The 17224-nt window shown below is 58.8% G+C and overlaps 1 protein-coding gene across 1 annotated transcript; it reads right to left on the bottom strand.

Annotated features, from left to right (window-relative positions):
- Nucleotides 1-347: 347 nt before the first annotated feature.
- Nucleotides 348-17207, bottom strand: KCTD10 (potassium channel tetramerization domain containing 10). Its single transcript, XM_056821599.1, has 7 exons — nucleotides 17089-17207; nucleotides 10473-10686; nucleotides 6477-6646; nucleotides 5997-6083; nucleotides 5670-5722; nucleotides 4205-4400; nucleotides 348-3837 (listed from the first exon to the last, which is right to left on the bottom strand). Exons 1-7 carry the CDS (start codon nucleotides 17089-17091, stop codon nucleotides 3619-3621), a joined length of 942 nt encoding a protein of 313 aa, XP_056677577.1. The 5' UTR covers nucleotides 17092-17207; the 3' UTR covers nucleotides 348-3618.
- Between the last annotated feature and the right edge of the window lie 17 nt (nucleotides 17208-17224).

Below are 17224 nucleotides of genomic sequence, written 5' to 3'. Positions count from 1 at the left end.
ACTGAGCAACAGAAATCTCACAAAGCTGCAAAAACTTTAAATAAATGTAGCTTGGAAAAATTCAAAGAATTGCTTAAGTCCCCACGTGTCCCTCTGAAGGCTATTTGTAGGGTGCTAGTTCTCATAGACTGCTCTCAGGGCTAACCAAGACACAGCCTGGCGGATGTTGTCTTTTGCCCTTTCTGCCTGATGGTGTTTTGACCCCAAATTTCCCATCAGCATCGCCCCAAACCAAAGTAATGACGTAGCTCTCCTAGCCCCACGGTCTCTGAGAAGCCACAAAGTAGAACGGGAGCCCTGGCTTAAACAGATCTCAGAAGACCTAGAAAACAGGGATCAGACAGTGCTAAGTAGAAATCCTTTATAGAATTTTATTTTGCATATATATATATTTGTGGATAGATAAATGCTTGTAATGTATAGACATTGAACAGTTCTAAAAACAAGAACAAAAACTCAAGCATTTTGTGCATAGCTTTAAGGGGCAGCACAGTCAGAACAAGACATTTAAATGTGCTAACGTGATATTTTTGGTGACCTTCTAGTAAAAAGTGTGCACACTCAACAGGAAAGAATTCCACTATTGCAACTCTATGGGAGCTGAATCCTGCTCGTTCTCCCCTTCACAGTCATGATCCATGGGCCATGAGGTGCCATGATGTGTCCATGGGATATGATGGGGCCATGATGAATCCGTTGGCCATGAGGTGCCCATGATGGGGCCATGAGGTGGCCATGATGGGGCCATGAGGTGCCCATGGGCCATGAGGTACCATGAGGTGTCCATGGGATATGATGGGGTCATGATGAATCCGTTGGCCATGAGGTGCCCATGATGGGGCCATGAGGTGCCCATGATGGGGCCATGAGGTGCCCATGGGCCATGAGGTACCATGAGGTGCCATGATGTGTCCATGGGATATGATGGGGTCATGATGAATCCGTTGGCCATGAGGTGCCCATGATGTGTCCATGGGCCATGAAGTACCATGAGGTGCCATGATGTGTCCATGGGATATGATGGGGTCATGATGAATCCGTTGGCCATGAGGTGCCATGATGGGGCCATGAGGTGCCCATGATGTGTCCATGGGATATGATGGGGCCATGATGAATCCTTTGGCCATGAGGTGCCATGATGGGGCCATGAGGTGCCCATGATGTGTCCATGGGATATGATGGGGCCATGATGCACCCATGGGCCATGATGTTCAGGGGTTCAGGATCTGACAAACAGTTTCTCTTTGAGGATACAGAAAATGTTAGAAAAGACTGAACTAAGAGAGCTAAGGCTTCAGCACAGTGACCGTCATGCTTGTGTGTGGCTCAGTAAGTCCAGTCTCCCGGCAGACTGAGTGGAGTGTGACAGCCGATTCATTGTCTTGGCCAGAACAGTCTCCTGGACGTAGCGTGCCAGCTTGAAAGGAGCAGCAGCAGCTCCGGCTCTCCCACCTTTTTCAAAACTGTTAACCCAACTTCATTTTTGTACTTGTGCAATAAAATGGACCACTTTTGACGGCTCTGGGACACCTCGATTTTGGGCTGATCTTTGACCCCTCGGGCGACCAACATGAACTTCCAGCCTCTTAAGTGTCACAAAAATGGCTGAATCTAGAACCCGGGTTGAATCTAGAACCTGGGCTGAATCTAGAAGGCGGCTTCTTGTCGTTCTGCTTAGGGCTGGATCAGTTTGTGCCCAAACAGGGTTGAAAGGATGGAGTTCCTCCTAATAAAACCAAGTTAATTCTGAGGAGAAATGAAAAACGCCCACGTGAGAAACCTTCCCCCGTGGGTTTCTCACCATTCGGATTGGTGAGAAAAGCTCCAACAGCAAACTCTTGGTCCAAGAAGGCCAGTGAGTGAGAGCATTGTATGCTCAATTCAGAGGAGGAAAAAAATAAATGATTTCGAAAAGGTCAGGACAGGGGGCAGCTCAGTGGCTTGGTGGACCAAGAGCCAGGAGATCCTGGGTTCAAATGTGACCTCAGACACTTCCTGACTGTGTGACCCTGGACAAGTCACTGCATCCCCTTAGTGCTCTTCTGCCTGGATCTGATGCCCAGTATTGATTCTAAGACGGAAGGTTGGTCAGGGGCTAAAAAGAAAAGGCCGGGACCCCTGGAGGAACTGGGGGTGAGCTCAGGCTTTCCGTGAGCCTCCTGGCCCCCCTCTTGCTTTGATTGTTTGGAGCTACCTGAGTGGCCTTGCTGGCAGCCGTGGGGTGAGGTTGCTGAGGACGGGCAAGGTAAGGCAGCTCTGGCCGAGCCAGGATTTCTGTTTGCCACGAAGGGAAAGAAAGGGAAAACCGTTCCCCAGGCGGCACGGGGGCTGCCGAGGGCGTGAGCGGGAGTCGGGGAAGGCCCAGGCTCGGGGACCCTAAGAGGTCGCTTCGGGCAATGCTGCCATCGACCTCGGGACCCCCGACCCCCTAAGCTGAGCCGGTTGGGGCGGCCCTGCGGGGCTGAGGTGGAAGAATGAAGCCCGTCGTCGGAGGCTTCGTCCTGACCGCAGAAGTACGGGCGGCTCTGGGTCTTGTGGGTGAAGGCCGAGACTGCGGACGCCTCCGTCGCCCTGCCCCGGCGCGAGCCCTCGACGGGTCTGGCGGGAGGCCTCGGCGCCGGCCCACGACGGGCTCCTGCACACGCGTCCCTCTTCAGGAAGTGGCTAAAGCTCCCAGGCAGCAGGCGGCGGCCAGAGGGCGGCCAGAGCCGGGCTCGAGGCGTCGGGACAGGCGGGGGGCCGGCTCAGAGGACTACGCGGCCACAAAAATCTCTCTGGGCCTCGGATCAGTCAAGTGGGGCGGCCGACCGTCGCCTTCTTCCCCTGCAGGGCTGTGGTAGGCTCTGAAGCGAGGGCCTCATCCCGGGGCGCCCCTCGGCCCCGAGGGAAGGAGCGCAGCGAGCCGGCTTTTAGAGAGCCCGACTGGGCCGCGAGGCCGGGAGGACAAGGAGGGACAGGAGGGGACGACGGGCGGGCCTGGAGCCATTGGCACAGACAGGACGTGGGACTGACCTGTCCAGGGCAGAGGGAGGCCGGAGAAGGCCCAGCCTCTACCCCATGCTCTGTCCCATGTCCCCGCTCCGGGGAAGGAAGGACCTTCGTGTCAGTATTGTGGGTTCTGGGAGAGCGTGGCTGGACGGTGGGTCTGCGTGGCCTGGTGACCATTTGCCGCCCGTCCATTGGCCTGAGAGAGGGAGCTCAGGAGGAGGACAGAGTGGCTCACCCCCCGGGGAGAGGACAGGCCTTTGGGGGGCTGGCTGCACCCTGCATCTGTCCTCGCACCAAGGGGCCCCCGAGTCGGACACTGGCTGTGGGGGAGGGGTCCTCACGGCCCGGGAGGGGCCACCCTGGGATCCCTGACAACGTGAACACTGAGAATTCCAGCCCCCACGCCGGGCTCACCCGCACCCCTAGCTTTGCCTGAGGGGGGCTGCTACCCCAAGAGCCTCCCTGGAGAAAGAGGAGACAGGACAGAGGCGGGCAGTGGCCCGGGGGGCGTCCCGGGGACAGAACCGACTCACGGGCCAAGAAGTATCAAAAGAAAGCTCTGGTTTGTTACAAAGGACGGCGCCCGCGCGTGTGCCGGGGGCGGCTGCAGGCAGTCTCGGGGCGGCCGCCTCACTGGTGGAGGTGGGCCCGGTCGTCGGGGCGCTTGATGTGGATCCGGCGCACCCGCTCGATCCTCTCGCGCTCCTCGTCCTCGTCCAGGTGGTGGGAGCGGCCAGCCGCACCGCCCGTCGCCTCCAGGAGCGCGTTGTCCGGTCCGCGGCCATCCTGAGCCTCATACAGCAAGATATTCAGTGTCTCCTCGTAAATGCGGGCCTCTGGGAACTCCACCTGCATGCCCAGAAAGCGGGGTGAGCGCATCCCCCAAGGCCACAGCTCCCAGCCCAGCCCCCCAAACCCCGTTCTTGTCAGCCAGGCTGCTGGGATCTCTCTGCTGGAGCCCTGGGCAAGCCTGCAGCCAGGGGACACAGTGATGAGGCCAGGCTGGGGGGCTAAACTATAATCACCCCAAGAATGAAGGTCGGTGAGAACCCAGAGAATGGGGGGCCAGGAGGGGCCCGGACTATCAGCTCCCCAGGAATGAGGACGGGGAGAGTGTGGGCAGGCCCGAAACGGCTGATGACATCCGTGTGGGCCGCCTCTTCCTGGGCGTGCCCTCTGCAAAGGCTTCTGGGACAGGACACTGGGGGGGACTCACCTTGGTCTGCTTCTTCTCGGTGGCGTAGACGATGGACGTGCAGCACACCTCGGCGATCTTGCGGCCCTGGCCGTAGAAGGACCAGCAGCAGATCTCGTCCCCGATGACGTCCTTGATGAACAGCACGCGCCCGTTGAAGCGCAGCGACAGCTTGTCGAACAGCTCGATGTTTTTCAGCATGTTGTCATCCGAGTTGCTGCCAAAGAACCGCGCGGGGCTGAGCGGGCCGGGGCCAGGCACGGCGGCCAGGCGCAGCCTTTCCCTTGGAAGCCCCCCTCCCGGCGCAGAAGAGCGGCAGGGCCGGGCAGTGGAGGGACTCGCCGGGGCCCCCGCTGGGAAGGGTCTGAGGCCAGACGGGAAGCCGGGAGCTCCCGCCTCTGGGCCGGCTCTCCGTCATCCGATCCCCAGAAATCCAGGGAACCGACGGACGGACGCAACCTCCTCAACCTGGCTCCCTGCCCGGCGGAGGTGAGAGACCCAGAGACGGCCTCTGCGGGGCGCCCGGGAGGACTCGAGGGGGCTCTCGAGGACACGAGCAGAGAGCCCCCCCCCCCCCCCCCCCCCGGAGCAAGGGCGGCTGGCCAAGCGGGAGCAGCTCAAACGTGGAACTGATGCCCAGCTGGAGCCAGAGGCCAGAGGCCAGGGCGCAGGAGAAAGAAGTGACCATGAGAGAGGACGCATGAAGCCATGAAGCGAGCCAGGGGTTTGGGCATGGGGGGGGGGGGGGAGAAGGAGAGACAGAGAGGGAGGGAGAGGGAGGGAGAGAGAGAGAGAGAGAGAGACACAGAGAGAGAGACAGAGAGAGAGAGAGAGAGAGAGAGAGAGACAGAGAGAGAGAGAGAGAGAGGGAGAGAGACAGAGAGAGAGAGAGAGAGAGAGAGAGAGAGAGAGAGGAGAGAGAGAGAGGGAGAGAGACAGAGAGAGAGACAGAGAGAGAGAGAGAGAGAGAGAGAGAGAGAGAGGAGAGAGAGAGAGAGACAGAGAGAGAGAGAGAGAGAGGACAGAGAGAGAAGAGAGAGAGAGAGAGAGAGGGAGAGAGAGAGGGAGAGAGACAGAGAGAGGGAGAGAGAGAGAGGGAGAGAGAGAGGGAGAGAGAGAGAGAGAGAGAGAAAGAGAGACAGAAACAGGCAGAGGGGAGAGAGACAGAGAGAGACAGAGAGACAGAGAGACAGAGAGAGAGAGAGAGAGAGAGGGAGGGAGGGAGAGAGAGGGAGGGAGGGAGAGAGACAGGGGGGGGAGTATTTCGAGCTGAGGTTGCTGGGAAATGGCTGCATCGGGGCCGGGCGAGGTCAGCCAGGGAGCCCGGAAGACAGGCTTTGGCGAGAGCTCCGGGTCCAGCATGAGAAGGGCCAGAGAGGCTCAGTTGGCCCGCTGCCAGGCCTCGAGGGCATTGGGCTCTCTCGGCCTTCTAAGCGGCTCTGCCTGGCGAGGAGCGAGCAGAGCAGCGCAGCGCGCGCGGCCTTACCTGGTGTACGAGTACTTGTTGTTGCTCCGGTTGTAGAGCAGCTTCACGGCTGGCTGCGTGGAAAGAAAAGGAAACGCTGGGCCAGATCCTGGGCACAAGCCCGGGCGGGGCGGGCCGGGCCTGGGGTTCAAATCCAGCCCTGGACCATTGATGGCTCCGGGACCCCAGGAAAGCCTCTTCGCCCTTCCGCGTGGAGATGGCGGGTGCGGGGCCCGGAGGCAGGAAGACCCAAGTTCAAGTCTCGCTGCCTACCCCAACCATCGGATGGGATTGCAAGGATGACAGGCCCGACCACAGGGGCCGCTGCTTGCCCCCCGCCTCCCCTACCTTGTTGGACGTGGCGATGAGCTTCTGCTCCTCTTTGGAGGACGTGATGACGGGGACTTTGCAGAAGGGCTCGTACGAGTCTTTGTTCTGTGGGAACAAACGGCGCCCTGAGCAGAGGCTCCCCCCCCCCCCAATGGCAGGAAAAGGCAGTGTTGCAGGGGCTGAGGGAAGGCGGGGCGGCACCATGGAGAGCGCCAGCCCTGGAGATGGGAGGTCCCGGGTTCGAGTCTGACCTGACACTTCCTAGATGGTGACCCTGAGCCATGGCTGGTCCTGTGCTGGGGGTGGGGCGGAAGTCTAAGAAAGCCAAGCCTCGGCCACAAAGGCCACCGCAGGCCACACTCCCGGGTCAGCTGGCACCGCGGCGTCTCTGTACGACAGGGCCTTTGCCGCCCCCGCTCTGCTCCGACGTCCGGCCTCCTCCCCTGCTCTGGCCTCGGCCCCCTAGCCCAGCCCGAGCTCGGCGCCGGGCACACCCACCTGCAGGGCCGCCTGGCACTCGTCCACCAGGCCCTGGACCAGGTAGTACTTGGCCTCGGCCAGGAGCTCCTCGACCTCCCGGCGGCTCTCGGGCAGCGGCACGGCTCCGTCCCGTAAGTAGTTGAGGATTGTCCCGAAGTGCTTCCCGCACCGGTCGATGAGGATCCAGCCTGCGGGGCGAGACGGCGGGTGAGGGCTGGGGCAGACCAAAGACCCAGACCTGCGCCGCCTCCCCTCCCCCAGCAACGGCTCAGACCCCAGGAACAACCTCAGCTTCCTCTCGGGTAGAAATGGGGGCTGGCTCAAGAGGGGAAGGCCTGCTTCAAAGGGCCTCAGACACTTCCTGGCTGCAAGGCCCTGCCCTGGGCAAGTCATTCCCCCCATTGCCCGCCCTTGTCTGGGACCCCATACAGTGATTCTGAGACAGAAGGGTTAAAACAAGAGGTAGAAGTGGGGGGAGGGGATGCCCTAGGGCCAAGCTGGGGAGGGGGGCTGCTCCCCTCCTCTCCATGCCCGTCTGAGGACATTCTCCCATCCCTGCCCTCTGCCCAGCAGCCAATGAGAGCACTTCTGGCCCCTCCTTCACCCGCCCCTCTGCCCAGCAGCCAATGGGAGCACTTCCTCCCCCTGGGGGAGAGGGCACTTTGGGCACAGGGCCTCTAAAGGTTCGCCATCACTGCCTCAGGCCTCCAAGGCCAGAGCCTCCCTCTGGAGCTCATCTATACCCCAGGCTTGCTGGAGGTAAAAGCTGCTGCTCTGGGCAACCTCAAAGGGGGTGTTGGGCCCCAGCGGCAGGTCAGAATCCTCCCAGGCTAGCCCAGAGGATCGGTGTGGCCCGTCTGTCCACCCGCAGGCCGGCCCCAGGCCCCGGGAGGCATCCTGCAGGCAGGGGAGGCCGTGCAGATGCTTCGCGTCCCGGCGCTGAGTTGAATCCTCTCCTTTGATACAGGAAAGGGAGGCTCCCCCTGGAGCGGAGGTCTGCCCCAGGGAGAGGCTACCCCCCCCCAAAAGGGTGAAGCCCCAGGGCGGGGCAGACGCCTTCTTCAGCTCCAGGCCCTGCCCAGCCCCCACTAAAGGCTGCCCCCAGGCCGGTGCCCTCCCTCCCCGGCCTCCCTCTCCGGCTCAGCCTCCTCTGCCCCGCACTCTTTGGAGCTGCCCCCTTCCCTGCTCTCCTGCCTACACCCAGGTATCGGGGCTCCCCGAGCTCCCTGGCCCATCCCCCAGAGAGGGTCTAACCTGGACGGCTGGAGATGGGAACCAGGCCCGGCACTGTGGTCAGGGACGGGGGGGGGGGGGGGGGGGGGGGGGCGGCGGCAGTGGGGTACCCAGAGGCCAGCCCCGGGCCAGGCCGCAAGAGCCCTCGAGCTGACGGGGAGCCAAGGACTAGCAGGCCGCCGCCTGGAACGCGTGCCGGGAGCTCCGGGGAAAGGAAGCAGAGGCCGGAGCACTGCCCGCTGCTGTCCAAAGTGGCCAAAGCGCTGAGGGCACGCCGAGAGGCCTGACTGTGAGGGAGGCCAGATGTGGAGGCCGCAGAGAGCTCTGGCCAGGCTGAGACGAACAGCGCAGAGCAGAGCGCGGGCCCAGGGGATGGGCTCTCGCCGGCCATCGTGGCATAAAGGAGGACGCAGGGCGCTGAGGGGAGGCTGCTGGCCTCCCTCCCTCCACGTGCATTTAGTGGGTGCCGACAGCGGAGACGAGGCCCAGGTGCGAGGAAGGCTTCAATGGCTGAGGCCTCCGGAGTGCAGGGCCTCAGAGGACGCCCAGGAGGCAGAATCGGCCCATTAATCGGCTCCTCCAGAGATTGACCAAATGCCCGAGTGCTGGGCACCGAGGGCCGAGAGGAGAGAGTGCGCTCCGAGCCTGAGCAAAGGCTGGGAGGCTGGAAGGTGGCATGGAAGGAAGTCCAGGAGGGCCGGAGAGGGCCCAGTGATGGCGTCTTCATGCCATCCCAGAAGCAGCGGGGAGCCACAGAGAACCCCAAAGGGAGGGAAGACTCTCAGGGACAGGAACGAGGGGAGGGCCCGAAGCAGTGGAGCCTGGAGTGGAGCAATGAGCTGCAGATGGGGTTGTCTAGGATGCTGCAGAACCTCGAACCCAGGGCTGGGAGGCCACCCCCCCCCCCCCCGAAGATGGACACTTGGACGGAATGGAGGGTCGCTACGGCCTCTTCCGGTTCACCGGACAGATGAGGAAACTGAGGCAAGCGAGGGTAGTGACTTGCCCAGGGTCTCCTGGCAAGGGGCTTCTGAGGCCAGATTTGAACCAGGAAGGCAAGTCTTCCTGACACAGGGCCGTGGGGGGAGGTGGGGGGGTGAGGTGGGGCTGTGTGGGTTTATTCAGCGCCTCCTGCAGGCCAGGTAGGTGTGGACAGGGAGGAAGATGAGCGTGGCTGAGGCTGCTCTGGCCTTTGGAGGCCGCAGCATTGGTGCCTCCTCTACTCTCCACACTTGCCAGTGACTTAATTTTCATTTGAAAACTCTGGGCTCCTGGCTTGCTCCATCCCTCCCCTCCCCTCCTGGGAAAACGGTGGGAACGGAGACGAGAAGCCCGTGGAGGCAGGCGGCCTCCCTCTCTCCAGACTCTAGGGAAGGCCGTCTGGCCCAGGCAAACACCACGGAGGCCCAGAACCAGACAGAGGAGGGGAGGCCACAGAGCAGAGCCAAGATGCGGGAAGGGGAGGATCCAAAAGCCCTCAGGAAGCGGGAAGGAAGAGGCTCAGGAGCACAAGGCGAGGCCTCACAAAGGGGAGGAAGTGGGGGGGGGGGGGCGGCAGGCGGCAGGGTGGGGAGGGCAGCCAGGGAAGGTCCATTTCCTGGGCAGAGCCCTAGGCCTGCCCGGCTCCTGAGAGGGCCTAAAGCGGGTGCCACAGCGGCCTCGGATCAGGAAAGAGGAAGGCCCGGGGCGGCCTGGAGACATGGGGGGGCCACACTTCGGTGTCCTCTGCTGTCTGCCCCTCCCCTCCTGGTCCCCCCAACCACCATCTCCAACCCTCACGGAGGCCAGGATGAAAGATGCTCTGGCCCGACTTGGCTGCCGGAAGTGACACCCTTCTTGGGCCCAGCCGCTCAGGGGCTCCTTCCGGGGAGCTAAAGGAAGCTGGGTTTAGGGGCGCCCCCGGCGCCTCCAGGTGCCACAAGCGAAAACCTCCAATGCTCTTTCCGTCACAGTACCAAGTGTCTGCCGGCCTCATGGAAGCTTTCAGAACCACCCAGGTTACAGATGAGAAAACTGAGGCCCAAGTGCCAATGAGGGTCTCCCTGCTCTCCCCAGCCTTTTGAAGGCTCTGCCACACACCCATCCTGCCCAGGCCCTGCACAGGCACTCTCTGGCCCACTCCATCCCCTCAGCACCAAGGCTCTCTCACCTTGTACTTGGCTCCACTTCTGCCCCTGGGTGCCAGAGACTCTCACATCAGCCTGGGTGCCCTTGGCCCTGCTCCCTCCCCTCAGCACTCCTCCCTCCCCTCGGTCCCGCTCCCTCCCCTGGGCCCCGCTCCCTCCCCTCAGCACTCCTCCCTCCCCTGGGCCCCGCTCCCTCCCCTCGGTCCTGCTCCCTCCCCTCAGCACTCCTCCCTCCCTCCCCTCAGTCTTGCTCCCTCCCCTCGGTCCCGCTCCCTCCCCTCGGTCTTGCTCCCTCCCCTCAGCACTCCTCCCTCCCCTCAGCACTCCTCCCTCCCCTCGGTCCCGCTCCCTCCCCTCGGTCCCGCTCCCTCCCCTCGGTCCCGCTCCCTCCCCTCGGTCCCGCTCCCTCCCCTGGGCCCCGCTCCCTCCCCTCGGTCTCGCTCCCTCCCCTCGGTCCCGCTCCCTCCCCTCGGTCTTGCTCCCTCCCCTCGGTCCTGCTCCCTCCCCTCGGTCTTGCTCCCTCCCCTGGGCCCCGCTCCCTCCCCTCAGTCCTGCTCCCTCCCCTCAGTCCCGCTCCCTCCCCTCGGTCCTGCTCCCTCCCCTCGGTCCTGCTCCCTCCCCTCGGTCCCGCTCCCTCCCCTCGGCGCCTCCTCACCTTCACTGTCCGTGAGCACCTCCATGCGGCCGCTGAACATGGCCTTGAGCATGGTGTCCTGCTTGGTGAGCGTCTGCATGGTGGTGTAGTACAGGGCGCCGCCCACGTTGAGCTTCACGTACTTGGAGCTCGGGCTGGCGCCCTTGAACGATGTGGTTCGGGTGGCAGCTGCCGGCACGGCGGACGTCACCACGCTCTCTCCCGACATCTCTTCCTGCGGAGGGGGGAACCAATGAGCCGCGAGGTCAGGGCTGAGGGTCCTACTTAGTGACCACTGTTGGGAGAGGGCGCCCTGGGGAGAATGCCGGGTGCTGCCTCTTACTAAGGGGAGCCGCACTGGTGGAAATCAACAAGCTCAGCGGATAGCCAGGGGCACAATTTTCCTAGACATTGCCAACACATCCCGGCAGCAGGAGGTAGAGAGAGCATCTCCATTTAAGATCACCCCGGACAATAGAAAATACCGAGGAATCGATCTGCTGAGACAACCGCAGGAACTTTATGAACACGGCTACAAAACTCTCCACGCAACTAAAACTAGATCCAAACAATTGGAAAAACAGTCATTGTTCATGGGTAGGACGAGCTAACATCATAAAAATGACCCTCCTCCCCACACTAATTAGTGCTCTATCCACTGAACTACCAAGAAGCTTTTTCACTGAATTAGAAAAAACCATAACAAAGTTCATTTGGAGGAACAAAAGATCAAGGCTATCCAGGGAAAGAATGAAAAAAAAGCGAAGGAAGGGGGCCGAGCAGTCCCAGATCTCAAACTGTTCTATGAGGCGGTCGCGATCATCAAAGCAATCTGGTACTGGACCGGAGGGAGGATCAGTGGATCGGGACTTGGGGAAAGCGACGGCAGCAGGACAGTCTATGAGAAACCCAAAGAGCCCAGTTTTGGGGACCAAAATCCACCATTTGACAAAAGGCGCTGGAAAACTGGAAGACAGTGTGGGCGAGACGGGGGCTGTGGAACTGGACGTCTCGAGCCTTTGAGCACATTTCCCAGGAGCCCACGGACTTCCTGTCGTTAGTGCTGATGCAGGCGGGGATGAGTAGGGTGCGCTTCCCTGCTGGCTCTCTGCTTCCTGGCGCTGGAGCGGGCGGCTTAGCCTCGGGCGCCTGGCTTTATTTTGTTACTTCCAGCGATTATTAACACATCTTATAAAATATACATTTGAAATGATTGTAGATCAATTTAAATTTTTACAGTTTAGATCCACATCTCACACCTCCACCAAGATAAACTCAGAGGGGGTGAATGACTTGAATAGAAAGCGGGAAATCAGAAATGAATCAGGGGAACACAATGCTGAGGGCGGCCCCCATGTCTGCCAGCAAACCCAGAAGAGGGTCCCTTAAGGAGAGGCAAGGAGGGGGAGGGGAGAGGCTGGAGTCAGCTCCCCCCATGGCAGGAGACAAGGGAGGGCTGGTGGGGGAGGGGAGGGGCCGACAGGTGCAAAGCTAGAAGGGACGGCTGCCTCCTCCCATGTCCTTTCCAGAGGCCTGCCTTGACCTGCCCAGCCTCCCTCTGGAAAGGACTTCTTTGTGCCCCCCTCTCGCCCCCGCCCCCAGACGTGGACCCCTTTTTGGTGTCTTTAAGCCCTTCGCTCCCATCTCAGCATCCAGCCCTGCTCTGGGTGGCGGGGCAGAAGAGCAGCAGAGGCTGGCCAGACGGCCTGGGACTCCCATCCTGCCACTCCGCTGACGTCCTCCTGGTGGTCTAAGCCTCTCCTGGGCCCTCTGGCCTGGCCGGCGGGCATCCAAACAAACCATGAGCCCCCCAATTCTCCCCTGTGACCCCAAGACCCAACCCAATGCCCCATCGTGCAGATGGGCCCCGCCGGCCTCCTCCGGGAATCTAATCCCGACTCCCGCGGGGCGAGCGACCTCCCTGGCCTCCATCCCCAGAACATGCCTCCTGGCTGGCCCCACCTGGCCTCACACGCTTCCAGGCTGGGGGAGCCTGGCCAGGAGAGGACGGGCCGGGGTTCTGATCCAGTCCCAGCCTGACGCTCCTGCCTCAACTCCCACCAAAGGTCCCCCCAGGGGGACTTGCGGATCAAACGGAACAGAAGTTCTAAGTGCATCTTGGCCAGCCCGGCCGTCGGGCCCAGAGGAGCCCCCCGCATCGTGTGGGCCAATGCCTGAAAGCGAGGCTGGCGGCCGCTTGAATCCGGGCCCGTCTGGCCCCCCCCCATCCCTCCCAGGCAGTTCTGACTCCTCTCTTTGTGAGTCTCTGTACATCTCTGTGGGTCTCTCCCAGCCCGGGCCCGGGGGTGGAGTGGGGTCCTCCAAAACTGTCTCTGACTCGATTCTCTCCTGGCTGCAACCCATCCTTCAGGTGACTTTTCCCAAAATCCTGGGGCTGAGCCCACCCCACAGAGCCCCCCGCGGAGCTCCAGGGTCCGAGAGGAAGGCCTTTGTTTGACATTCGGTGCTCTTCCCTGTCCAGCTTCCTCACTCCTCGCTGCGCTGACCAAACACTCCTCTGGCCCTCCCTGGCCGCCTCTTAGCCCCGTGTCCTCTGACCTCCTTCCAAGCTCAGCGCCAAAGCCACGTGCTCCAGGAGGGCCCCCAGCCACTTCCCGGGCTCTGGGGCTGGAGACGGAGGGTGGGATCCCGGGGACGGCCGTGACCCTGCGGACCACGGCACGCTCTGACTCTCTGTGGGGTTCCCTCGGTGGAGTGGCTGCCATTTCCTTCTCAGTGGACCGAGGCAAAGAGTTCAAGTGACTTGTCCAGGGTCATACAGCTAGTAAGTGTCTGGGCCAGATTTGTATGGAGGTCTTCCTGACGCCCCACACTATCCATGGAGCCCCCTGGCTGCCTCTGGCACGTATCAGGTATTCAATAATGGTCTGTTAGTGTTCCGTTGTCCAACTCCCCTGTGACCCCGACTGGGGTTTTCTGGGCAAAGACCCTGGAGCGGTGGCCAACAGAGTGAAGGGACTTGCTCAGGGTCACCCAGCCAGGAAGCGTCTGAGGCCAGATTTGAACTTGGGTTGTCCTGACTTCAGGCCTGGCGTTCCATCCACCGGGGCCCCTGCTGCCCTAACAAGTGTTTACTGAAGCAAACGGACACGTACAGAGTGGATGCTTATTGCTTACAGGCTTGGGTTTTTGGGGGGAAAAATGCATCTTCAGGAAAATTCCCCGCTCTTGTCTTTGCCCCCCACCTCCACACTTCCACACTTCCAGGCGGGCACCAAGCCTACAAAGAAAGCCCTCCACGGCTCCCAAAAGGTTTTCTTCGCTTTCTCGGAGCGCACCAGGCGGCACCGCTCCAAATCAATGGCTCAGATCCCCTGACCTGGATTTCCTGTCTTCGGCTCTGGCCAGAGACGCTGCAGACCTCTCCAAAGTCCACAGGTCAGTTTGCGGAGGGATCTGGAGAGGCCCTTCGAGAAAACGATCCGGCCAGAGTTACAGTTAATCCAGGGCAGCCTCCTCCAGCGAGCTGCCAGGGAAGGGCTCCCCCAGCCTTCCCCTCCCCCCACAGGGGCACCTCAGCCCCAGCCTCCCCGGTTTCAAAGATTTGATTTCATTATTAAAGTGGTGGGGAAGGAGAGCTGAGCAGGAAGGAGAGGAAACCGATACACCAGGTGTCCGTTACCAAGTCTATTCAATCAAAGAGAAGTCTTTCCTTAGCCCGCCTGGGTGCGTGGAGATAAAGGGACACCACCCTCGCTGAGAATAACTTCCTCATATTCCCTGACACCTCGGACTTTGTTTTAAAGGGTTTCACACGTTATAATTACATTGTAATAAACACCAAGGGCCCTGCCCTCCCCGCCCCCAAACCAGAGTAATTCTAGGCTCCAGGATGTCCTTATATGTCTTACATTCCACAACACCCAGAAGATTGGTTCCCTTCTTCCAAGAGGGCGAGCACACTGTACAAGCCAGCCAATGCTTGCTTAACAAACATAGCCATAGGGGTGTCAGAACAAGACCTGAATTTGAGGCCCGTTTGTGGCACTTCTGACCTTTGACGAGTCATTTCTCTTTCTGGGCCCCTCTGTAAACTGTGGCTGCTGGTTCAACAGACGTATGAAGTCCCCTCACCTCCCCCCAGGCTAACATTCTATTATTTTAAGAACCTATTCTGTTTAAAGCAGATCTCGCCAACCAGAATAAAGCCTCCAAATCTATCTAAAGGTGCCTTTCCATTTGTTCTCAAACCGGTATATTCTAATGTCTCTTCATTAATTCTGACTTAAGACAAGCTATAAGAAATCTTTTTTGGAAAGCAGAATTTCTAGAGCTGGAAATTCCATTTTCTATTTTATCCAGCACACCAATGGGATCCACTCCATTACTGAGGGAAGGATCACTTCCTTCTACATTCAAGGATCAATTAATGAAGTTGAGACTACTCTAACCCCTTCAGTCTTCGAACCTTCCCTATTACTGTTGGGAATATCACCAACCTCTCAGACCCCAAAGCTGGCAACCTGGATGCTTCTCTCTCACCCCCCACATCCAAGCTGTTGCCAGGTTCTGTGAATTTCACCTTTGTAAAATCTCTGGTCTATTTCAACTTTACAACATCTCTGGTCTATTTCACCTTTACAACATCTCTGGTCATCTTCATCTTTACAACATCTCTGGTCATTTTCACCTTTACAACATCTCTGGTCATTTTCACCTTTACAACATCTGAACTGGTTCACCTTTGCAGCATCTCTCATCAATTTCACCCTTCCACTATCACTGAGCCATTTCATCTTTGTAGTATCTCTCCTATATTCCCCCTTCTCTCCCAATATTGTTAATAACCCTGTGCAGTCCCTCATCAAACCATTATTACACTAGTCACTGGTTGGCCTCCTGCTTCAAGTCTCTTTCCACTTCAGTTCATCCTTCACTCAGCTATTAAAGTAATCTTTACAGTCATGTCACTCCTCCTCATTCGATAAACTATAGTAGCTATCCATCATCTCCAGGCCTGAATATAAAATCTTACAGCTTCCAAAGCCAGCTTAACCTGACCCCGCTCCCAATATTTTGAGCCCTTACTCCTCCCCTCCCCCTGCTGTGATCCAGTGACACTGGCTTCCTTGATCTTTCTGGAACAAGGCATTTACCAACACCTTGCATTTTCTTTGGCTATTCCCCATGCCTGGAATTCTCTCACTTTCCCTCCTGTCTTCTTTCAAGTATAGCTAAAATACTACTTCCTACAAAAAGCCTCCTTAAATTGTGCCTTCCCTCTATTGATTATCTCCTTTTTTTTTTTTGGTATATATCTTATTTATTTGTATGTTGTCTCCCCCACTGATTATGAGTTCCTTGAGAGCACTTTTCTGTGATCTCTAGTATTGGGGGTTAATGAATACTTACTCACTTGATGGTTTTCCATTCTGAGTTCCCTCAGAAAGTTAAGCACCCATCTTGGGGACTATTACTTTAAAGCAGGCCCCAATACACCTCAGAGCAGTAGGGCTATACCCTCCCAAGTCAACTAACTATGCAAACTGCACAAAAGGGCAAGGATTCTTTGACCCTTGAAAGATATTTCTAAGCTTCTCTAGCTAAACATGGTCATCAAATTGCATTTCCTAGGGATGAGAATAGGTGAGGACTATGACAAATAATGAGGCCTGAGCAGGTATCTTGATCTCTGGAGACCAGAGAACATACTACTCCCATCTGCCAAGGTACAAATGAATGAAGGTTAACAAATAAACCAACTTCCCCATAAAATGGAATGAGGGTCTTCCAGCCTCTTAAAAATCACCAACTCCAACTGCAACCACGTAAAGACCCTCCAGTTACAACTGAGACTTTGTGACTAAATGACCCTAAACTCAGGACCTGAATTATCATCACTTTGGGGTCTCCTTTCCCTAATTGTTGGGTCCTCCCAAATCCAGACACTCCCTTCCCTTTTCCATAACTCCTTCAAGCAACTGCTAAAAAAGACCCCTTGCACAAGTCCTGGAGAATCACTGTCCAAGAAGCCCCTCACTCAGTGTCTGACTGGATATCCATCTCTCCCTCTCCTCCATCAGATTACCAGTTTAGAACAGGAAGGCACCTGAGGAATCATTCAGTACAACCCCCTTGCCAATGCTTTGCCAATCCCAAAGCACTAATAATAAATGCTAGCTAGTACTATCATCGCTTAAGAAATCATCCTGGAGATTTTGAGTGGAAAGAAATGGAATCTGTCCAAATTCCCTATTGAAAGGTCAGGAGATGAAAGGGCCCTCAGGGTCCATCTAGTCCCACTCCCTCATTTTACAGATGGGGAAATTGAGGCCAGGGAGCTGACTTACCCCGCTAATACATAAAGATTCAGGGCTGGGAGGGACCTGAGAAGTCCTCTAGAACCCTCCCCTCATCTATTTTACAGATGGGGAAATTGAGGCCGGAAGGGGAGGAGGGGGCCCCCCCCAGTCTACCCCGCCCGAGCGCCCCCCCCCCCCAATCCAGTCCGGCATTTGCGGGGCGTCGGCAGCAAGGGCGCGTCGCGTCGCCCGCCGGAGTCTCTTGCCCTCCCGTCCGCCCCACGCCTCCTCTCGGGGGCGCTTTCCTGTACCCTTCCCCTCCGCCGGGCCCGACCCTGTCCTCTCCGCTCCAACCCAGCCCGTCCTCCGCTCACCATGAAAAGCCCGAGAGCGCCGAAGCCGCCGAGCCGGGACCGGGGCAGCTAGGAAAGAGTCCGCGCAGGCGCATGGGGGCCGAGCCGGGGTGGGGTGGGGCGGGGCGGGGCGAGGCGAGGCGGTACTAAGGCTTCC

Source organism: Monodelphis domestica, chromosome 3 (genome assembly GCF_027887165.1).
Source record: "Monodelphis domestica isolate mMonDom1 chromosome 3, mMonDom1.pri, whole genome shotgun sequence".
Taxonomy (NCBI): domain Eukaryota; kingdom Metazoa; phylum Chordata; class Mammalia; order Didelphimorphia; family Didelphidae; genus Monodelphis; species Monodelphis domestica.
Note: the sequence above shows the minus strand (reverse complement) of the source record. Positions and strands in the feature narration are given on the sequence as shown.

Coding starts and splice junctions, on each gene's coding strand:
- KCTD10 (XM_056821599.1), bottom strand. Junction 6,084..6,476: donor AGTGCCAGGCGGCCCTGCAG/GTGGGTGTGCCC, acceptor TTGTTCCCACAG/AACAAAGACTCGTACGAGCC. Junction 3,838..4,204: donor CCGAGAAGAAGCAGACCAAG/GTGAGTCCCCCC, acceptor CTGGGCATGCAG/GTGGAGTTCCCAGAGGCCCG.